This window comes from Salmo salar, chromosome ssa19 (genome assembly GCF_905237065.1).
Source record: "Salmo salar chromosome ssa19, Ssal_v3.1, whole genome shotgun sequence".
Classification (NCBI taxonomy): Eukaryota; Metazoa; Chordata; class Actinopteri; order Salmoniformes; family Salmonidae; genus Salmo; species Salmo salar.
Window position 1 is genome coordinate 15,876,495 of NC_059460.1, and position 23,958 is coordinate 15,900,452.

Consider the following 23,958-nt stretch of genomic DNA (forward strand, 5'->3'; position numbering starts at 1 on the left):
GCTGCACAAGCGAAGGAGCAGGAGGGGAAGTAAAAAAATAAAAAATATTAAAAAAAAGAGTAGAGGGTGAGACATCTGATCCTTTACTTGGATCCGCCATCTTTGTTTATATTCCTCTATTGTGCTGGAGTGTATTCATTAGTGCACACCGTAGCAAAACGTTTAGCAACATGTTCGAAATATTTTTGTTTGTTGATTGATCTCAGAATCCAGAACCAAATTTTGCATGCGTTGTTGACAATTTATTATGCTTTGATTAGTCAGTGAGTTCTGATCTCTGTGCTGTTAGCCAATATGATGGAGAATACCAGCATGTTAAACTTTGTACACTGTAAATAGTACTTTTCATAAAACTATTAAAATGTTTACTACAACTGCAGTGTCTTGCTATCTTTTTCATTTCAGTTAACAAGCCCAATTATGATCTTTTTTCCACTAATTGATCTTTTGACCAATCACATCAGATATTTTTTTGAGCTGATCTGATTGGTCAAAAAAACAATGAATGAAATTAAGATTTGAGCTGCCTGTGTAAACGCATCCTTAGAATCCTATGGAATCAATGTAAAATTAAAAAAACAAGTTGAAGAAGCAAACTTTTTTTCCACCCCTAAAAAGGATGAGACACACATTGTGGTAGATAAACGTTTACTTGTGATCATCATGCAATATTAGAAATATGCTTGATTCCTTTGGGGGGAAAACAGCTATAATGGCACAAAGCACACATGAGTATACTTAAGCAGTAAGGCCAGAGAGGGTGTGGTATATGGCTACGGGCTGCTCTTATTACGCAACTGGTTACGAAACTAATTAGAACAGTAAAAGTACTTTTTTTGTCATACCCATGGTATTCGGTCTGATATACCACTGCTTTAAGCTAATCAGCATTCAAACCACCCAGTATATAATATAATATAGGACATTGACATAACATGGAAGAGCAGAAAGAACCATTTGATTGCTACTGTAGCAGTATCTATAATATAAGGCCCTCAATTTTTAGGAACCCATAAACAATTATGACAAAATAACTAATCCAGTTTAAACCTGATCAATTATCAGTGGGGAAGGAGAATTAAATAAAGTAAATTGTTAATCAATATTACCTATATAAACACAAAATGTATACTATAAGCTAAAGCTGACATTTACATAATGAATATGGTCATAATTGAATTCAATTATTTATGCTCAAATGGAATAGGAACTCTGCAAGCTAGTCCATAAAGTGGCTCTGCAAGCATAATTGGCACAAGAGGAAGAAAAACGAGCGCTCTATAGCGACTCAATACACAAACATCAACAAATCATCATTATTCTGGAGTGGAACGATTAATACACTATGAATGTCATTCACTCAAAAGCTGCATTCACAACACAATATCCAATTTGCTAAGCCGTCAATTTAAAAAACATTACTTAAAAAGAAGCATGAACTTAGCCTGTTTGAATAAACAAAATTTACCTCCAAAAATTAATTTGAGGACTAGATAATTACTGTAGATATAATGCTACTCACAGCTTGATAGCTAATCTATACTGAGCATTAAACTTAGTAAAAATATACAAATGTACCAAACTATAAAAAAACATCTGATGAAGCAAGGTTTATAGTGAAATAGGGTGGCAGGTAGCCTAGCTGTTAAGAGCGTTGGGCCAGTAACTGTAATGTTACTGGTTCGAATCCCGAGCTGACTTGGTGAAAAATATGTCGTTGCGCAAGGCACTTAACCATAATTGCTCCTGTAAGTTGCTCTGGATAAGTGTCTACTAAAAATGGCAAAACAGTATAAAATAGGAGCAACTAAGTAGCATTAGGCTACTTAAAAAATATATATACATTGCCTAGTGAGTATACACGCCCCTTCCACAGTTGTCACATTTTACATCTTTAAAAGGGATTTCATTAGATGTTTTTTCATACTGATTTAAACAGCCTACTCCACATTTTCAAATTGAATGAAGTAAAGAAAAGTGTCAAAATGAATTGCAAAAAATGTACGTCTTTTACACCCCAGAGTTAATACTTGGTGGAAGCACCTTTGGCAGCAATTAAAGTAGTGATGGGGCAGTAATTGATAGTTAGATGTCATAATATTATATCGATACTTTGACAAGTATTGATTTGTAAAAAAATTATTACAATTGTTTGGCTAGTCGGCTGTACCTGCGCCAAAACTCCGGCATTTTTCATCCTATATAGCTTGTTCTCCATCTTTTTAAATAGTAAAGCTAACCCTTTCCATGACTGATCAATCAAAAAAAATTCTCATGCGTTCAGCAGACATAGTGAGCAATATGTTTGGAACATCAAATCGCAATACATATCGTAGGAAGAAATACAATTGAATCCCTTTTTAGATTTAGTTTTAAGGCAGCAAAATGTGACAACTGTGCAAGGGATGTGTAGACTTTCACTAGACACTGTGCATATGGGTATATGTACACATGCTTCTGGGAATGGCCTACTGACGGAGATTGGGAACAAGCCAGACTGGACCAATGTGTTGTTGGTTGCTGTAAGTACACATGCAGTGTTTTGTAGAATTTCCTCCTACAAAACTTCCATCCTGCTCAATTCAACCTGACACATGCTATTTAGTAATGGCTAGAGCTTTGTATACCTGTCATGATCCCTTTGACACAATGATAAATAGCAGAGAGTTCTTATTGTAGCTACTGAGATGAGCGACTGTATACTCATCCTGACAGTGTACTTTGTCTTCGGTCAGGTGGGGATGGCTTGGTGCTGGGTACTGGGGTTGGTTCCTCTCCTGGGCACTAGGAGGTGAGGGTGGGCATGTCTGCAGTAGTTGGCGGTGTAGGGACGGGGGCAGGGGGAGTGTCAGTGTTGGGAGGACTCAGCTTATTCATGTTGAAGTAGGTGACCACCTGACCAGGGACTTCAGCCAACACAGACTGGGCCAGAGCTTCTTTAGGAGACTGGAGATGGAAAGAAAAGACGGGGTAACAGAAAGTAAAGAGACAAAGGAAAATGCAGAGGGGGAAAAAGAACGTTTGAGAAAATGAGTATCTATTTGTGACAACTGATCATATAGGGCAGGCATTTTGACAATGATTAAATACCAGGCTGACAATACAGGCGTGAGCAGAACAATGCATTGAATAGGATTACTTTCATTCATTCAAGTCCCTTGTACTTTTATTTTCATACAAAATCACCAATGACAATAGGGCTGGGTGAGCCCTGCACGCAGCCATGCTCTACGATTATTCTAAGCTAGCTAGTAGCTAGGACAGGCGTACCATGGAAGCAAGCACACAGACAGGGGTTGGGTTGAAGAAGCCAATGGGGAGTAGTTGAAGCATTTGGGGGATGTATCCCTACATTTCTACGAAGTACTGGGATGAGGCTGGGACTCATAGGGCTGAGGCTGACGGGGCTGAGGGCTGGGACTCAGGGTCATGGGGAGGCTTCAGTTTGTGTATACTGAAGTAGGACACCACTTGTCCAGGCAACTCTGCCAGTACGCTTTGAGCAAGAGCTTCCCTGGGTGCCTGAAACAAGATGAGAAGGTACAGTAACAAGGCTGGGTGGGAGCGGCTCTAAGGGTTGGAGGGGGAGATCGTTGAAGTGATGCAGATTTCAGCAATTGAGGATCCATGATGATTGGAAAGGAGATGTTTTTGATAATTTGAGGTGGTTAAACCTATGCTGGGTGGCCTTAGTTAAAGCAGGCAGTTAGTCAGTACACAGGAGACAGACTACACCCACAGACCTAGAATGAGCAGAACAGGATTCCCACTCAAGTCAATGACGCCATAATTGTGGACATTTTTCTATGGTATCAACGCCTCAGTCATCATATAAACAACGTTGTAGAAACATATGGATATCATCATCCAAGTCTTTCCAGAGAGCAGAGCAGCATGACGATCTACTCACGTTCTGGAACTGTCTAAAGGGGACAAACTGGACGATGTCCCGTGCAGCAGTCTCTCCCGTTGGCGCTCTGAGCCGCCCGTCGTCACCGTCCAGGAACTCCATGGCAGTGAAGTCGGCCCCGCCCACACCGATGATGATAATGGACATGGGCAGACGGGAAGCGTTAACGATGGCGGAGCGTGTCTGGTCCAGATCCGTGATCACGCCGTCCGTTATGATCAGGAGGACAAAGTATTGCTTGGAGGAGGAGAAGAGGATAAGGAGTATGAATTAGGCTATTTGAGGTTGGAATCCTAAGCAACCTGCATACATGTTGTTTGAAGTACAGTAGACCAACATAGCTACTGTAGTAGGTCAAATCAGTGTGCTGGAAAACCTTACAGTACAGACAGAGGCAGTACAGTATGTAGCATACTGTAGTTACTCACAGAGGCAGTTTTCTGCTGGGTAGCCTGCATAGCGAAGCGGGCTACATGGTTGATGATGGGAGAGAAGTTAGTGGGACCGTAGAGCTTCACCTGGGGAAGACACACTCTGTAGGCCTCCACTACACCCTCGATACCTGAAGACGCACACACAAACTGTGAAAAACTCCCAAACCCTATATTACCATATTATAACTGTTTCCTTCAAAAACTGTCTGCACACATACCAGCACAGAATGGATTTGCAGGGTTGAAATTGAGAGGGAACTCATGAGAAACCTGTAAAACACAATACATCCAGAATATTTTTATGAGAATTTCTGCTAGAAATAATACTTGTAGACCCCAATGGGGCGCGATTGAAATGACGTTCAGCTTATAAAAGGCCCCATAAAGCCTTCATAGCCGCTACATAAATGTGTTAATCTATAACTGTATGTCATGCTTTATAAAGGTTTAAAAAATGTGGCATAACTGTGACACAACCCACTGTCAAATATGACAAACCTATGCTTTATAAAATGTGGCGTAAGAACCGCTTAAAAAAGGCCTTATATATACAGTTGAAGTTGGAAGTTTACATACACCTTAGCCAAATACATTTAAACTACATTTTTCACAATTCCTGACATTTAATCCTAGTAAAAATTCCCTTTCTTACATCAGTTAAGATCACCACTTTATTTTAAGAATGTGAAATGTCAGAATAATAGTAGAGAGAATGATTTATTTCAGCTTTTATTTCTTTCATCACATTCCCAGTGGGTCAGAAGTTTACATACACTCAATTAGTACCTGGTAGCATTGCCTTTAAATTGTTTAACTTGGGTCAAACGTTTTGGGTAGCCTTCCACAAGCTTCCCATAATAAGTTGGGTGAATTTCGGCCCATTCCTCCTGACAGAGCTGGTGTAACTGAGTCAGGTTTGTAGTCCTCCTTGCTCGCACACGCCTTTTCAGTTCTGCCCACATATTTTCTATAGGATTGAGGTCAGGGCTTTGTGATGGCCACTCCAATACCTTGACTTTGTTGTTCTTAAGCCATTTTGCCACAACTTTGGAAGTATGCTTGGGGTCACTGTCCATTTGGAAGACCCATTTGCGACCAACTTTAACTTCCTCACTGATGTCTTGAGATGTTGCTTCAATATGTCCACATAATATTCCCTCCTCATGATGCCATCTATTTTGTGAAGTGCACCAGTCCCCCCTGCAGCAAAGCACCCCCACAACATGATGCTGCCAAACCCATGCTTCACGGTTGGGATGGTGTTCTTCGGCTTGCAAGCCTCCCCCTTTTCCCTCCAAACATAACGATGCTCATTATGGCCAAACAGTTAATTTTTTTCTTCTTCATCAGACCAGAGGACATTTTTCCAAAAAGTACGATCTTGTCCCCACGTACAGTTGCAAACTGTAGTCTAGCTTTTTAATGGTGGTTTTGGAGCAGTGGCTTCTTCCTTGCTGAGCGGCCTTTCAGGTTATGTCGATATAGGACTCGTTTTACTGTGGATATAGATACTTTAGTACCCGTTTCCTCCGGCATCTTCACAAGGTCCTTTGCTGTTGTTCTGGGATTGATTTGCACTTTTCGCGCCAAAGTACGTTCATCTCTAGGAGACAGAACGCGTCTCCTATCTGAGTGGTATGATGGCTGAGTGGTCCCATGGTGTTTATACTTGCGTACTATTGTTTGTACAGATGAACGTGGTACCTTCAGGCGTTTGGAAATTGCTCCCAAGGATGTAAACGTCTGACCCACTGGAACTGTGATCCAGTGAATTATAAGTGAAATAATCTGTCTGTAAACAATTGTTGGAAAAATTACTTGTGTCATGCACAAAGTAGATATCCTAACCAACTTGCCAAAACTATAGTTTGTTAACAAGAAATTTGTGGAGTGGTAGAAAAACGAGTTTTAAGACTCCAACCTAAGTGTATGTAAACCTCCGACTTCAACTGTATGTGATTCGGCCACCAATGGAAATGGGTGGAGTAAAAGGCCAGCAACACTCCGTATTATTCAGTGCCCCATGAAATGACACCATATATGCATTCTACAGACCCTACTGAGCATTCCCTAAAATACCTTTACTGTTGCACCGAGAATGGTTCTTGCTCTAAGCAAATATGTATTCCATATACAGTGATTCGCATTGTGTGCATTTACTTGACCATGGAAGAGGTTTTAAAACCCAGATTGAATGCAAATGTCACTTAAATATGAACAAATATGAATCATTGTTAATTTGGAGACAATTGTTTTTCATATATCATGAATGGTTGACACTTTTCTACTATTTCCCGAAAATCCGTGATCAGGCAGTACTTTTTCAGTGTTGCTGACGAGACGCTGATCATGTGATGAGTTCGCAAATCAAATGCCCCGCTTGTGCTGCCACTGGACAGCGAAAAACAAGTTAAGCTTAATTTTTTACATTTAAATTAGTTTGTACTGTAAGTTAAGTGAAATTACATACTGTAGCTAGCTCAGTCGTTATTTCAAATAATTTCGGTGACATCACAGCAGCTAGATTACATTTTGCTAGCTAGCAGGCTCAGATAAATACAAATCCCCCTCGGTACAGCGATGTCACATCATGAGATTTGTAAATGAAAGAGGCATATAATAATATGAATAGAATGGAGTTTCCCAATCTTCCCCTTATCCAGATGGTGTGACAAAGGCATTTCCTAACAGACCTGCTAACTTTCTTTGATGTTACTTTAAGGTTGGAACCAACATGCAGTACCTCCAGCAGGAGAAGCGGCAAGAACCATTCATCCGCCAGCTCAGGGACAAGCTACACTATTCACAGCCCCGTGTAATGTTTAATGTAATTACATTGCTGGACTTTTTGAAACTTAATGTATTTGTATTGTTTCAAAAATGTACAAATAAAATGTATGGTTTAAACATGTCTAATGATTATTTGTTTCAGCTGTTAGTGATAATTCCCTAAGTGTTAATACATTTGTGTTTAAATCATTAAGCCTTATTGTATGCGTTATGAATGACCAAAGGTGTCTGACCTTAATAGTTAATGACTCGTTTCAGGAAACTAGGTGTATGTCGCACATCACTACTAAACAGGAACATGGAACTTTCATGTGCCTTAATAACAAATGTGTATGCCATCTGTAAATATAAATAAAATTGTTATATTACAAGCCTAGTTGGTTTAGCCACAGAAAAATTCAGATTGGTCTGCCATGTAGCACACTTCTCTGTAACATGAGTGTTGCTAATGCTCTCTACTTTCTTAAAGTCTGAGTTTTGAAATCAGTGGAATGCCCAGTGGAAGCAGAGTATGATAGCTAAGGAGATGGAGAAAATTCTGGCGTTTGATTGCAAATATGTGGATGGAGTCGAAATGAGAACACAGAAGGCTGTTGTATAAAACACGTGTCTCTGGACAATATCTTCAAACTAAGGGCAACCATAGCATCTGTGACAGAGAGGGAGAAGCGTCCATCCATTTATACAGGTAAGAGAGTCTCACTAGCAACATTTTCTGATATTATACGTTTCTAATTTTGTCAAAGTCATTTTCATGGCAAGTTAAAGCATACTGTCAGGTAGCTAGCTAACATTAACTGGCTGGCTTGCTAACTAAAGTTACATGTAGGATCTGTGTAGTAGCTAATATTATTAGTATCTCAGAAAGCCATTCGCGTCACTAGTTATAGCCTAATGTTAGCTAGCTAGCTAACATTAAACCTAGTTGGTTGGCTTTAGCTACCTGCAGATTCATGCATGGTAGTAACGTTATGAGTTGGGATTAAACAAAAGACTCCATTGTGCAAGTAACCATTTCACTGTACCGTTTACACCTTCTGTATGCTGTGTATGTGACAAATGAACTTTGATTTTACTTGATATGTGTTTACCAGAGACGGTAATGTGAAGAACAACATGACCTGCACCAAAGTCAAATTAGGATATAACGTTAGGCCAACGAGACAGTGTCCAAGTTCTAAAATTCTCCGGTAGAATGCCCTGCTTTCATTTCATCGCACTCACAACTGTAAGGTATTGTCGGTAATTAGCACGCCGTTAACTTGTAAATAATGATCTTGTTGTGAGTTTATTTTCTGTAATAATGAATACAAATTATCTAAAATTAAGACATTGTCAGCTATGATATGGTCATTATTTGAATTCGCTAGCCAGCGAACTTAACGTTAGCTAGCAAGCAAGAAACGAACCAAAACATTGTTTAGAAAGTTGCATTTAGTTGCCTGGTTTGCTAGATTGACATATACTAAATACATTTTTAAACAGATGGGTTTGTTGTTAAAATACACTACGCTATTTTGGACTACCAGGCTGCTGATGTCATGTAGCCTGTCGTTTTTGTGTTTATACTTTTTCATAACGACAATAGAATGCTCATGATGTCACTGCGACAACTGTCTACCGACATGTAGATAGACGTAGTATAAACCAGCCTTTAGTCTTGAAATCTTTGGTTGTTTAGTACCATACTCACTCTGATTTGCACATGGCCTCACATGTGAATCCTTAAAAGAGATGGGTGGGGCTAAAGCTTAAGAGGGTGTGAACAATGCTGAATGGGTGTAGACAAACGCTCTCTAGCAGGTGTACCAAAACATTCAAGGGCTATTTTCTCAGAAGTGGGGTTACAAGTTTTTCAACTTTCAAAGCAGAATTACTTTCCCATTGTTCCTCAACTGTAGTGTATGATATACCATTTTCTAGCTCTGAGTTTCTACTTCTATCCAATGTAAAAAAAACACGAGGGTCATGATACAAGAAATGTATGTATGTGTTATAAAATTACCAAATGGGTCTGACTTTAAATTAAGAGTAGCATCATGCGATAGTCTTTATGGATGTCTTATGAATGACCGAAGGTGTCTCACTTCAAACTATTACAGGACACTACATAAAGTGTCATTAAATAGGTTATTAACATTCTGCTGATTTATGAAGGTTCTCATGATCCACAGGTTACTGTAGGGAAAAGCTTGTGTGTGTGTGTGTGTGTGTCAGAACCAAGATGATTTGGAGTAGTCCAACCTGAGACTACCACACCAGGTATTCCTCTTCTGTTCCCATGCTGGAGACCAGGGCTTGATTACAACCTGTTACAATGGTGCCAACATTTTGTGGCTCATCATTCAGCAAGGGGAAGTGGGTGAATGTGTCAAAGACTTGACTGGGCACAGCACCGCACAGTGTGGCTTGTTTTGTTGTGTGTGTGTTTGTTTACTGAGGAACATGTAACTTGGTTCCAGAAGAAAGACATTTTCAATTTCTTTAGGTTGGGGGCTTTCATCAAGGTAAGTGTTTCTTGGTGTAACGTCATCCCCAGACTATTGCACACACAGCACATATAAGCCTGGGATATCAACCATTTAAAGTTGGACTTAGTGGGAGTGACCTTACTGAGTAAAGTATGTGTCATTGTCACTATTTAACGCAGTCAAAAAGTCATAATCATTGTTATCCCTGCCTATTCATCTTGTTAAAATGTGATTTTAAACCTAACCCTAACTAATGAAGGCCATGTTTGATGCATTGGTCCACCAGACCTTCCAGGCATTTGGGTAGAAGTGTCTGGGAATGAGATTAGGTGAAATGTGACAGGACATCCCTTCAGCGCGTATGCCATCCTTCAGCACAACATGCAACCCTTTATAAAGCATGTGCTTATATCATATTTGACAGTGGGTTATGTCACATTCGACATTGGTGATTACGCCACATGCATTCTAACACATGTAGTGCTTATAAAGGCATTATGGCTTTATGAAGCCTTTATAAACTGAACGTCATTTAATGCGGGATCGCGATGTTCACAATCTCAGAAACCCAGAACTAAAACCTTGCCTAATAGATTGGTGAGAAGGTAGAGCTCCGCGGATCCTTTGTGTCAGGAATTCCTTTAGCCTTTCATTTTAGTCATTGCGCGCTGTAGAGTTGCTATTTTTCTTGTGTCAATTAACTTATGACATTCCTGGATTACTCATCGCATTAATAAAGTCTGATTTAAATCAACAAATACAATTGTTTAAACTAAGTTAAGGGTTAAAGATTGTGAACATATCTGGCTGTGATGGCAAAATCACTAAATATCCAACTGAGTCAAGCGGGGAGAGGCTGACAGTTGTCACAGTTCCAAGACCAATCAGAAATGTCCAGCTAACCCTACGCTAATGACACCATTGGATCTCAAAACTGAACTTGGATCTGTGTTAAGTAGCAATGATATCCTTCTCCACTGTCATTTTACCACGGCTATCTCAAACAAGTCATGACTATTCAACAAAAAATAATTTTCTTTCCAGCAAATGACATGGTAGGGTTGGGCGGTATTCCGTGTATGCCGTATACCGGGGTATTTGGAAAAAGCCACGGGATGGTTTTTCAATACCGTCAAACCTATTTCTTTGAAGTTTTTCAACAAATTTGAATATTTGTAGCTACTTTTTATAGTTAATACATGCTGTCAACTTGTGCAATACGTTAGGAGATAAAGCAGATTCACTGGTTACACTATTTTACATTATGAAGCTTATCATAGTTCCCTAGAACAGCTGAGCCAGTCAGGTGTTTTTAAATATCCCAACGGGAGAAAGTGGGAGCTGGTGAGTCCATAGCGTTCTATATCTATCGGCGAGTCACTGTTATGTGGTGCACGAGGTGCTTCTACACCTGCAATGCTTGCTGTTTGGGGTTTTAGGCTGGGTTTCTGTACAGCACTTTGAGATGTCATCTGATGTAAGAAGGGCTATATAAATACATTTGATGAAGTTACACTTGCATGCAATTCACTACTAAATGTTTGCCATCAGATATCGTATAAGGGCTTTCTGCCAGAAGTCAGAGCTATGGATGCCATTTTTTCCCTATGCTTCCTACTAGTGGTTTTTACTCCTTCGTTGTTCTTTTCTCTGCTCTGTGTACACATGCTACTCTTCCTTCAGAAAAGCATGCATCACAACTTTGTTCATTTGCACAATTTCGCTCATAAAATGTCCACACACTAAAAATGACATTCGGTAGCAACTAGCTATGCTTGTTTAACTTTATGGATTTGCATGTCTTTGCAATTAGTTTGTTTTCGCTCATTAGCGTTTGTTTAGCTAACAGTGGCGGCAAAATGTGATTTCGCTATTAGTTTGTGCTATTAGCATTGTGATAGGGTTTTCTTGCATTATCCTGTTACATGCATCTGTCCACAAGAGATGATGATGTTCACCATATGAAAATCCATATTTACCTGCCAGGTAGGTGGGATCTGTGCTCCAAAGCCAAAGGCAGGGAACATTTTGTCACTGCAGGGAACATTTCAGTCAGATACTTCCCTATCATTCAAAACAATGATACAACCACAATGGAAACTAAGAGGCAGGATCATATCCTCACACCTTGTCTATGGAAACCACCTCAGTCTAACTAAAGAGCTAACTTGCTAACCTGCATCAGCACATTCCATCTTTAAACATGAAACTCCACACACACACACACCTGCTAATCATTAACATTCACACATACAACTATTGCCGAAGGTTAACAGAATGCAAAGCCAGATAAATGGTAAGAATGGTATTTTTGCATCCAGCAGTTCCAGGGGCAGGCAGTTCAAGCAAAAACATACAGCATTGCATTTACATGGGAAAAATAAATAATTCAGCATATTATGGGTGTGAGTTTCCCAGTCACCGCACCATATATAATGTAGCATATGGCGAGTAGTACAGGTCAGATTACATTTACATTTTTTTACATTTACGTCATTTAGCAGACGCTCTTATCCAGAGCGACTTACAAATTGGTAAGATTACCTGTCGTAGTCTTGGATCACCATGCCAACGGACCAGATGGCAGACAGGTATTCATTGACCCCTTGTGGACTGATGTAGTGGAGAGACTGGGGAGATTTGGGGTCTCCGTTTGACCCTGTGAAGTCAATACCCACCTACAGATGGAGAGGGAGACAGAGAGACAAGGCTTATTGTGGTGGCAGTTCAATTCAATGAACTTTATTCAACCCCGAGAAGACATTTTTGCTGGCAGGCATATGACACAAATTGAAAGACAATGAATAATAAAAAGAAACAAGTGCGACGTACAATACAGAAAAACTCAGCATGAAAAGGGCCATTTCTGTGCTAGAGGTCATTTAGAGAGAAATCTTTACTCACAGTGAAGTTGATCTGGCAACCGCCCATGATATAGTCCAGGAAGGTATACTCCTTCACCACCTGACACAGCTTCACACTCACCACACCAGAGTTTTTGTATCCCTTCTTCTTCTGTTGCTTTTTACTGTTGATACATTCAAACTCAGCCTGGGGAGGGACAGAGGAGCAAGGATGAGAAGAACCACACAGACAGACACACACAGAGTAACCCTTGCACTCCATCTCACCGGTGAGGAGCGCGATGCCTCTTGCAGACGTGTCATGGTGGTCTCAAAGATTCCAATGAGGTCATGAGATCCATCATTGTCATAGTCGTAGCACTCCACCTTAGGACGAGCATAGATTCGGAGTTAGCAACAGGTTAGCAACAAGCCACAAAATGACTCCTCAAAAAGGTGTGTAACATGAACACACTAACTGTTTCAAACCCCAAACAAACATCATTCACATCACACTCAGTAAGAATCAGACAGTGGGTGAACAAGAAGATCATGCAATGGAAAACACCAAACCATGACGGCAAACCAAACTCAGAGCAAAGGTTAAACACACTAAGTTAACTAACACTAATGCACAACAGAAAGATGATGCCATGATGACAGAGGAGGCTTCATCAATTTCCACCATTTGTCCAACAAAGACAATATGGATGTCTATGGAAGAGCTGGATCCGTGGCTATCAGTACAGGATGGATACAGCCTACTACAGGGTAAATGTTCCCCACCCATTCCAGTGTTCCACTACTGACTAGTCACTTCACCCTTCTACTGAAGGCACATGAGGTTGGAGTTGGACACACACACCGTGCTGATGACGGTAGATGACCTGGGTTTAAATAAGATTTGTTTCCTGCTCGATTGAGCTTGTCTGTGACATTGAAACCAGTGAAAGAGTCCTTAAAGTGTAGGCACAGGCAGGCTCAATCAAACCCCCACAAATTTGAACCCAGGTCTGAGGGTAACTCACATGTCCTCCAGTGTGGGTATCAGTTGTTCCTTAAAAGACTGCATTAGGGGTATTTACAGCTGAAAAATCACCAATTGTCAACATCAATCAATGCCCTCTAATGCTGTACAGACGATGTACAATAGTAGTCCACTTAGCTAATAGTAGAGAAAGATAACCATTTAAAATCTATTATAAAACGTGAGAGTTAATGCAGTTATTTTCCCCCCGCTGTTTAAAACCGTTAACAAGTACAGTCACCAACATTATCGGCACCCTTGATAAAGATAAAGGAGAAAAAAAAGGCTATAAAATAAATAATACAAATACTTAATTATATTGTATGCCCCCCCAAAATTGTGGAAATTATATTATTTTACACTAATACAATTGCTCAGAAAAAGATTGTTAAACTAATACAAAAAAACTAAAAAGATAGGTGTCAAAACAATTGGCACCCCTAAAGACTCTTAGAAAATCAAACAAAATAAAATCTGCATTAACATTCTACTTTTTTCAAGTTAATCTCAGTTTAAGGAAATGTATTGTGGCCAACCATGGCTTCCTGCTTCACTGGGGTATAAAAATGAGGTAACACACATGTAAAAAAAACATGTCAACCATCACCATGGGGAAAAGGCAAAGAACTAAAAAATGAAGAGACTAATGGTTTTTGTCCTTCATACATTGCCTTCAGAAAGTATTCATACCCCTTGACTTATTCCACATTGTGGTGTTACATTCAAAATGGATTCGATTTTTTTTCTACATAAAATAACACACAATAAAAGTGAGAACATAAGTGAGAATCTTTAGTAAATTTACAGAAAATTATTTACAGAAATACCTCATTTACATAAGTATTCACAGCCCTCAGTCAATACTTTGTAGAAGAACCTTTGGCGGCGATCACAGCTGAGTCTTTTTTTGGTAAGTCTCTAAGAGCTTTGCACACATGGATTGTACAATATCTGCCCATTATTCAAGCTCTGTCAAGTTGATTGTTGACCATTGCTAGACAGCAGTTATCAAGTCGTGCCATAGATTTTCAAGCAAATTTAAGTCAAAACTGCCTGTGTTTTGCTGTATTCCTTTTCTTATCCCCCCCAAAAACCATCTTAGTCATTCCACGGAGGGCCGAGTGTCTGCAGGTTTTCGCTCCTCCCTTGTACTTGATTGATGAATTTAGATCACTAATTAGTAAGGAACTCCCTTCACCTGGTTGTCTAGGTCTTAATTGAAAGGAAAACCCTAAAACCATTAGACACTAGGACCTCTATGGAATGAGTTTGACACCCCTGCCATAGCTAGTCTTTGCCAATGATAAGTATACCCATAACTTAATGCAGCAACCATGCTTGAAAATGTGAAGAGTAGTTCTCAGTGATGTTTTGGATTTGCCCCAAACATAACAATTTCTATTCTAGACAAAAGTTAATTTCTTGATGGGAATATTTTTATTCTGTACAGGCTTTCTTTTCTCTGTCATTTAGGTTAGTATTGTGGAGTAACTATAATGTTGATCCATCTTCAGTTTCCTCATATCACAACCATAAAACTGTTTTAAATCGCTATTGGCATCATGGTGAAATACCTGAGCAGTTTCCTTCCTCTCTGGCAACTGAGTTAGGAAGGACGCCTGTATCTTTGTAGTGACTGCGTTTATTGATACACCATCCAAAGTGTAATTAACTTCACCATGCTCAAAGGGATATTCATTCAGCATCTGCATTTTTTGCTGTTGTTGACATCTACCAATCGGTGCCTGCCCTTCTTTGCGAGGCATTGAAAAACATCCCTGGTCTTTGTGGTTGAATCTGTGCTTGAAATTCACAACTCGATTGAGGAACCTTACAATTATCTGTATGTGTGGGGTACAGAGATAGGGTAGTCATTTAAAAAATCATGTTAACCACTATTACTCAACACGGAATAAGTCCATGCAACTTATTATGCAATTTGCTTAGCACATTTGTACTCCTGAACTTATTGAGGCTTGCAATAACAAAATGGGTTGAATTCTTATTGACTCAAGACATTTTTTTTTATTAATTAAAAAAAAATTCTACAAACAAAATACACTTTGACATTATGGGGTATTGTGTGTAGATCAGTGACACAACATCTCAATTGAAACCATTTTAAATTCTCCAATCTCAAAACATTATAGAAAAAGGTTCAGTGGCGTTATCCTTGCAGGGGGAGGAAGCACAAAGTATTGAAAACAGAGGTGCCAATAATTGACACCTATCTTTTTGATAAAATATATACTTGTTAAACAAAATCTTTCTCTGAGCTATTGTATTCGTATAAAATAATAATTTACCCCCCTTTTCTTGCATACAATATATAAGTAATACAAATACTGAGCTATAATTTTTTTGCTTATCTTTTTATCAAATGGTGCCAATAATTGTGGAGGTGACCGTATCTTAAGGTTATTACCTGTGTTATTATCATGCAAACCACACACACAATTCCAGAAAGGGTGTTACACCAAAACATTCCCCAAATCAAATACAAAAGATATGGAATATTTCAGTGTCTGTGCAGTAAGAGTTGCTGATGTGTAAGGTAGGTTAGTACTGGTACAGGTGTGGTTGTGTGTCTGCATACCTTTATATGTTTGTCCATGTCTCCTCCACACAGAGACTGCAGGGGGATCCTGAAGGGTTTCCATGTTGGGTTCAGGTTGTTCTTCACCACCTTATGCAGGGCACAGGGACAAATATGGTAACCATTATCTGTATCGCATTACCACTAACCACAATCTGTAACACAACACCAGTGTCTGGACACAGTACAAGAGCAGATACTCATTAGCTACATAGCATTTGGTTCAATCACATTATAGGCATCTGGACAAAGAATAGGAGGAGAGTAATGAGTTTCTGGAGAAAAGGAGGAAACCATGCAAATGTTATACACTGTTTCCAGTGTCAGTCAGTGCACAATAGTGATAGGCATTTGAAATGGGGAAAAAAAGCAAAACGTTGGAGGGCTAAATGCGCTATGATAGTAAAATGCCTTTTCATGTAAAACGTAATTAGCTTGAAAATAAAACTACTTTGTGCGTCCTCAGAACTGTAGGCTACATTTACAATGCCCAACTGTAAACATCGTACTGTCAAAGCCACATGTCTGAAGCAGTAGTGGCTCAATGTGGTGTACATAAACACTACATTCTTACGTTTGTTGTTTTATTAAATTAAGCATTTCAAATGTCATATCCTTGTGTGCAACAATGTCACATGGACAATTTCATTAAGACAACGCTTTTCCATTGTTAAAATAGGCCTCTTTTTCATTGTTGCCAAAATTGAACTCACAAGGGTCCTAATGTCTGTTAGGATATCCGGATATTCGATTAACCGTGCCATCTCCAGTGTGCAACAGGATATTACGTAGTCTATGGTTATTGCTGTCACATTTCACACAGACAATAAAACTTCCTTTAACATTCACAATTTGCAAAAGAAGACCAGGAGTACAGTATGTGCTGCATAACTGAATGGAAGTCGTATATAGTTGTAAAACCAGTTAAAAAAGTCTCAGTTGAAATGGGCCGTATGAGAGTCTGTGTTGTACTCCATAGAAATGTGTCTATGTTGTACTGTACCTCCGTTCTGTGAGCCAGCTGCCATCCAGTCTCTGTCTGCTTGTAGAACTCCAGGTAAGGATCAGACTTCCCAAAGAAATCCTGGAAACAGCCATATATGTGAAAACATTGTAAGTCATAAAATATCACACAACAGACACAAGCAACTCAGCTAACTATTGTGTGCTTTATTTCCCTCAATTATTGGCTTTACAGAGCAGCAAGTATCACTTCAACAGATTTGTCACTCATGGGATGACCCGTGCTTGGTGCGCATTCTTCAATATTGTATCGATACCTTGTTGTCCAGTTTCCTTGCTTCAGCCTCAAAATTCACCACCCTGTTGTCTTTTATTTCTTCAGCAATTATCTACAAAGAAAATAAGACAGTAAAAAAAAAAGACAACGACAAACATAATATGATAAACAACAAACATCTCTGTAAATGACTCACTGTAATGCTCCCTCTTCCTGCAGGCCTGTTGTTCTTCAACACCAGTGGTCTAGTATGCTTTCTACTAGACACCACCTGGAAAAGACAATTTGATGCGGAAGAAACACTTGTAATGTAAATGGACACTTAAGCAATAATGCCCGAGGGAGTGTGGTACATTGGCCATATACCACGGCTAAGGGATGTTCTTATGCACGACTCGAAGCGGAGTGCCTGGATACAGCCCTTAGCCATGGTATATTGGCAATATACCACAAACCCCTGAAGTGCCTTAGTGCTATTATAAACTGGTACCCGGGTTTATAAAATGTATTACAAACCAGGTAGTTTGAATCCTGGATGCTGATTGGCTGAAACAGCATTCAGCTGTGTGTATATAAGACAATGTACCACATGTATGATGCAAAAATACTTGTTTACGGTTCTATTTATGTTGGGTTTGTGGCCAATATACCATGGCTGAAGGCTGTATCCAGAAGCTCTGCCTTGCATCGTGTACAGTGCCTATCATAAGTATTCACCCTCCTTCAATTTCATTGTGTTACAAATTGGGATTAATCACTTAAATGTAACTAAATCAAAAATGTAATCTACGCAATCCATAAAAGTAATTATTTATCATTAGGGCCATAAATAACTATTAATGCTGCTTACTCAAAGGTCAAAATATCACCTTCCTGGTAAAACTGTGTTTGTTTAAAATCAATGATTTATTTTATATTAATGGCTATAAATCGATCTCTGAATGGGCTACCGTGGTGAAACCACTATCTCCTGCTGCGCTACGATGTAACGATTATAGGCATGTCGGTGGCTGTGATGTAGGGTTCAGCCAGTTTATGTACAGTCAGAAGAGCGAATGAAATGGTAGGAGGGACATCCCAGCTTCAAGTGGTTTCAGACTTCACATTCTACATCACACCGGCTCAGAAAAAAATACTAGTTTGTCTGCGGGAACCAGGGCTATTGCTCAAAGCAAACCATTTTGATTTACGGTGTCTATAGAATCGATTTATAAGCGAAAATGTCAGTCGGAACCGGTACCAGAACCACGCAGGTCCCTGTTACATCTAAGAGGTTTTTAAATGATTCGTCAGCGATCAACACAAAATACTGTCAACATTGTTTTTGAAGATTAATGAAAAATAAAACACTAAGCATTCCCCCATGAGTCAATACATATTACAAACATGTTGGGTAAGTCTTAAGAGCTTTGCACACCTGGATTGTGCAATATTTGCCCATTATCTGTCAAGGTGTTGGGGATCTTTTCAAGCAGATTTAAGTCAAAACTAACTCGGCCCCTCACAAACATTCACTGTCTTCTTGGTAAGCAACTCCAATGTAGATTTGGCATTGTGTTGTAGGTTAATGACCGACTGAAAGGTGAATTCCTCTCCCAGTGTCTGGTGTAAAGCAGACTGAAGCAGGTATTCCTCTAGGATTTTGCATGTGCTTAGCTCCATCCAGATTCTTTTTAGGCCATGGCTGCGGATCCAACTTTTTCGGGTTGGGGATCTTTAGTCAGCTGACTAAAAGATCCAGAGCTTCCGGAAGATTCTGCACATGTGTATTCTCTACTTTACGCGCAGAGAACAGACTAGTCAGGCGAATGGTGGTCGTTTAATAAAGTTAGATCAAGCAGAATTAATGTCTGCAAGATCTCACATAATGATCACAGTATTCTACATAACATAACCAAATATAATAGCATAGTATAACGTTACTGTAAGACAAAAACACCACCGCATTCAATCGTGAATGAGTTTTATCCATAGTAAATCAGCCATTTGATCTCAATCCGTTTCATGGGGGTATGCTCTTTGATCTTGAGTTACAGTGTTGTCGTAGTAGCCTACAGTGTTGTTTTGAATGATGTACAGTGAGCTAATTTAAGTGCAGATGGCGTTAAACTGTAGCATTAGCATAGCCTACCTGTGCATTTTGACTAGTGGCGCGCGCTGTTGAGAAAAATGTGGTGGTGTTTTTGTCTTATGGTATCGTTATACTATGCTATTATATTTGGTTCTGTTATGTAGAATACTGTGATCATTACGTGATCTTGCAGACATCGATTCAGCTTTATCTCATGTTGATCTAAACTCACCTGTAGCCTGTTATCTGCACGTAAAGTAGAGAATATACAGGATACAAGTTTTGAAATATGCTTTACTCTGTACATTTTTTGGTCATTATTGTGGAGCCAATACAACGTTGTTGATCCATTCTCAGTTTTCTCCCATCACAGCCAATGAACTATTGTAGCTGTTGTAGTTGAATCTGTGCTTGAAATACATGACTGAGGGACTACTTGTTGCATCTATGGGGAATAGAGGAAGGGGTGGTCATTCAAAAATCATGTCAACCTCTATTATTTCGCAAAGAGTCCATGTAACTTATTATGTGGTTTGTTAAGCCACATTTTACTCCTGGACTAATTTAGGCTTGCCTAAACAAAGGGGGTGAATACTTATGCAACAACTATATTTTAGTAATTACATTTTTATTAATTAGTAAACATTCTTAGAATTTTCTTGCCACTTTCACATTATGGAGTATTTTGTGTAGATCAATGACACAAATCTACATTAATTCTATTTCAATCCCACTTTGTAACGCAACTAAATGTGGGAAAAAACCAAGGTAGGTGAATACCACACCGCCTCAGGCCTTATTGCCTAAATTGACAACGATGCACTTGAAACAGACAAAGTCCATACAGACTGTTTGTTTAGCCGCCTGAACAAACAGTCAAAAGAAACCTTAGGTGTCAAGTCACAGATTGCACAGCCACTGCACATCTTCATAGGGGTTGTATGCACTGTGTATTATGCTAACTCTCTACATGAGTGACAGTGGGACACTGACCGGAATCACCAAAACAGACTACTGCAACGTCTATCAATAGTTATACAATGGGTCGGTTTAATCCTGGACGCTGATTGGTTAAAAGCGCAATCCGGTGTCTATTCCACAAGTTACCACCGGCTAAAGCTATGACGTTGAAATGCCTATTTACCCGGTTCCATCTCACTTCGCAATTCACTGTCTCATCAGCCCAGCCAGACAATTTATAAACTTGATTTCCACTGTAAAAAGCATCTAGACATTATCTCCCATTTCTTTTAGACTAGCAATTGATTTTCGATAGCGGAGATTTGTATAAAACTTGTGGGAGTCAGGACGAGACAGACAGAAAGGTAGCTTTTCTCAGCCAGCCGAAATCATGAATCAGCATCATTTCTACAGACATATACAAATAAATGTCTCTAGAAAACAGCTTAAACAAATGCAAATACTTTCCTGTTATTCTAGCTGCACTGTTTGACGTGACTAAGTTAGCCGTAGTTGGCTAGCTAGCAAGCAAGGGATAAGAATCTTGCCAGCCAGTATGGCAATAGAACATCTAGAACGAACGACTGGGTCGGTTCCATAGATACAGAACTAAAAAAAGACTTAACGACTGGGTCACGTCTCGGGCAAACGAACCGATAGAACAAACGACCAGCCAGCTTGGGTAGCAACCCTAGATTTGTGTCAGGACTATATCTCGTGGAAGGATGAAATAGTATGAATAAATTAAGCAAAATAAAGTTTAACAAATATATCAATCAATATTTGAATATGTTGGTAACCCGTTGTATGAAAAGTGATGTCCTCGAAGTCAGTGTTTGGCCTAACAACACCCGTGTCAACATATCCTCCAAACACCGGCTTCTCGGGCTTTATTAAGTGAGGAGGGGAAAGAAAAAGACCTCACCTGGCCCAAGGTACACTCCAGCTCTCCCAGGAAATCATCATCACTTAGGTCAACAGTTTTATTGTCGATGTCGTAAATTCCAAACTTCAGCTTTTGCACTATTTCAAAGTAGTAATCGATGATGAACTTCTTGGCAAACTTTGGCGCAAGGCAATTCTGTACCTTCTCTGTGCGGCCCACCTACGAACACAAATTCAGCCAGTTAGTAATCAAAACATACACATTCTCACACCCTCGTGAAACTAATCAACAACATAAAGTGATACTGAATTGGCCCAACATTTCAGATTCTTCCTGGAAATAGTTAATGCTCGCTTTAGCCATTCTACAACGCTGAGATGCTTTTTCAAACAGTGAAGCAGAATACTGATTCAAGCTAATGAATTATGCATGATGATGGCTTTAGGGAGAAATCTTATTTTTGCCTAGTTGGGTTAACATTTAACAATGTCACAGTGTTTTTTGGGCAAACAAGAATCTGTGACTGACCTCGTACCACTGTGACCCAGTAGTGTTCATGAGAAGAACACACAGTGGGTCAGACTTGGAGCCAATATCCTTGTCCAGAAGATTCTCACAGGAGACAGTCAGCTCCACCTTTGTCACACACTGTGTTGCCATTGGACCTGCCTGTAACACAGAAGAGACAGATAATGTCCCTAAGCAAAATTAATCAATCTGTGAGCTACTGTACATACAACCATCCAAAGATGTATTTTTTCTAACTATGTTTTATGTAAGTTTGCTTTTATTACAGATATTTTACCAACATTAACTGTGAGGCTATGCAATAAACCTGTGTAGCAAGGGTGTGGACAGCTAAGCTAAATGTCTAACGTCACTATTGTTTTGACTGTTGACGCACTACAGTAGGAAACATTAGCTATTATTTTTATTTTATAAAAAAATATATTATATCAATACAGCTGAGTTAAAGCTGCAATATGTAACTTTTTGGGCCAAATTGGACATACTGCCAAATTCTCTAAAATTGTTGGAGGCAGCTTATGGTAGAGAAATTAACATGCAATTCTCTGGCAACAGCAGTCTGCTGTCAGCTTGCCAATTGCACACTCCCTCAAAACTTGAGACATCTGTGGCACACATATTGTGTGATAAAACTGCACATTTTAGAGTGGCTTTTTATTGTCCCCAGCACAAGTTGCACCCGTTTTATTTTACTAGGCAAGTCAGTTAAGAACAAATTCTTATTTACAATGACAGCCTACCCCGGACGATGCTGGGCTAATTGTGCGCCACCCTATGGGACTCCCAATCACAGCCGGATGTGATGCAGCCTGGATTCAAGCCAGGGTCTGCTGTGCCTTAGACCGCTGCGCCACTCGGGAGTCAAGTAATGAGCATGCCGTTTAATCAGCATGCCGTTTAATCAGCTTCTTGATATGCCACACCTGTCAGGTAGATCGATTATCTTGGCAAAGGAGAAATGCTCACTAACAGGGATGTAAACAAATTTGTGCACAACATTTGAGAGAAATAAGCTTTTTGTGCATATGGAACATTTCTGGGATATTTTATTTCAGCTCATGAAACCAACACTTTACATGTTGCGTTTATATTTTTGTTCAGTGTAAAAGGAAAATCGTTTATCATCCCTGAGCTCTGACTTCTCCCACATGCTGACCTCTGGCATCACCGACTTCAAAAATGACCTCAATTACAGCATTTTCGGGAGTTAAATGTAAAACATAATTTATAAAAATAAATATATTCGTATAATTTTTTAACACCAATTTTACAAGCATGATAGCTGTACCTTTAGTTTATGGCCCAGCTTGATGACGATTCGCCAATTAGCGTTTCTCAACGAATTCAAAGCACATCTAACTAGTATTTACGACTTAACTAATAGTAATTACCACCTTCCCACTTGGTTATAAACGCAGCACAAATGTATCATACTGTAGATGGGGCGTGGGAGCTAGCAGAGTTAGGCTACTTGTTAGCTAATTATTAACATAACTAGCCATATCGGTATTAACTATAACATGTTAGACATAGTAATCGAATGACAGTTGTGGCTGTCTTTCTATCCTGGTTTTGGTTTGACATGTAACTGACAGCTGGCTAGCTTGCTGTTTCTCTAGTTTAGCTAGCTGTTTCTCTAGCTAGCTAACGTTAGCGGTTTCTATTAGCTCCTGAAACACAACGCGTCAAACAATTTCACAGCAATAGATAAACAAGCCATGCACGGTATTATTTATTGACTAGTTTCTTACTTAAATTAGTTTACTTTACAATACTTTGAGTCCCTGAAGTAATCTGCGTGCTACTCGGATCAAGAGCTGTTCCACAACTGTTCAGTGTCGAATGGACCCTCCAGGCCAAACCCCGCCTTAGGTGTGTCCCAGATACATACTTGTGTAGTGTCGAAACAAACGGACCAAAATGGAGAGGGACTAGTTAACGTGTCCAATTAGAATCCTTGTTTTTTTTTTTTGTTGCAAAGCCTTTTCCGTTGCAAAACGTTTTGCTACGGTTTGCAACGGTGAGAAACTAACTGGTCTCATATAATTATATATTCTGTTGATGTCAGTTCTGACTACGGAACCAATGAAGTAGCTTCTTGTTTCTAGTCGACACCATAAACCAAGGACGTATTTTGCGAAGATGCATTTAAGATAACCATTCAGAAAAACAGTTTTGAAAAGCATACCGACCAGTGCAATG

General features: G+C 39.5%; 2 protein-coding genes across 6 annotated transcripts in view; one reads left to right on the plus strand and one right to left on the minus strand.

Annotated features, from left to right (window-relative positions):
• Positions 1-1,114, plus strand: part of cngb3.1 (cyclic nucleotide gated channel subunit beta 3, tandem duplicate 1) — a 46,266-nt gene extending 45,152 nt beyond the window's left edge. The window contains exon 18 of the mRNA XM_045702882.1: positions 1-1,114. Coding sequence (XP_045558838.1) covers positions 1-33 — 33 coding nt within the window. The 3' untranslated portion in view covers positions 34-1,114.
• Positions 632-23,807, minus strand: cpne3 (copine III). Of its 5 annotated transcripts, none has more exons than XR_001322473.2 (16): positions 23,508-23,797; positions 21,757-21,897; positions 21,268-21,447; positions 17,508-17,582; positions 17,352-17,423; positions 17,075-17,155; positions 16,072-16,161; positions 12,737-12,835; positions 12,510-12,656; positions 12,150-12,283; positions 11,585-11,639; positions 4,563-4,614; positions 4,339-4,472; positions 3,911-4,147; positions 3,271-3,522; positions 632-2,946 (listed from the first exon to the last, which is right to left on the minus strand). XR_001322473.2 is itself a non-coding variant. In XM_014157441.2 (16 exons), the coding sequence occupies exons 2-15, from the start codon at positions 21,886-21,888 to the stop codon at positions 3,385-3,387; spliced, it is 1,626 nt and encodes a 541-aa protein (XP_014012916.1). In that variant the 5' UTR covers positions 21,889-21,897; positions 23,508-23,796; the 3' UTR covers positions 632-2,946; positions 3,353-3,384. The 5 variants fall into 5 exon arrangements, 4 of the variants coding, with proteins under 4 accessions (XP_014012916.1, XP_014012914.1, XP_014012912.1 ...); XM_014157441.2 differs by having other exon boundaries at positions 3,353-3,522; positions 23,508-23,796; XM_014157439.2 differs by lacking the exon at positions 3,271-3,522 and having other exon boundaries at positions 23,648-23,807.
• Between the last annotated feature and the right edge of the window lie 151 nt (positions 23,808-23,958).

Coding starts and splice junctions, on each gene's coding strand:
- cpne3 (XM_014157439.2), bottom strand. CDS start 21,888: ATGGCAACACAGTGTGTGACAAAGGTGGAGCTGACTGTCTCCTGTGAG. Junction 17,156..17,351: donor CAAGGAAACTGGACAACAAG/GTATCGATACAA, acceptor GGCTGTTTCCAG/GATTTCTTTGGGAAGTCTGA. Junction 4,615..11,584: donor AGATCCCACCTACCTGGCAG/GTAAATATGGAT, acceptor TGTGTTTTACAG/GTTTCTCATGAGTTCCCTCT.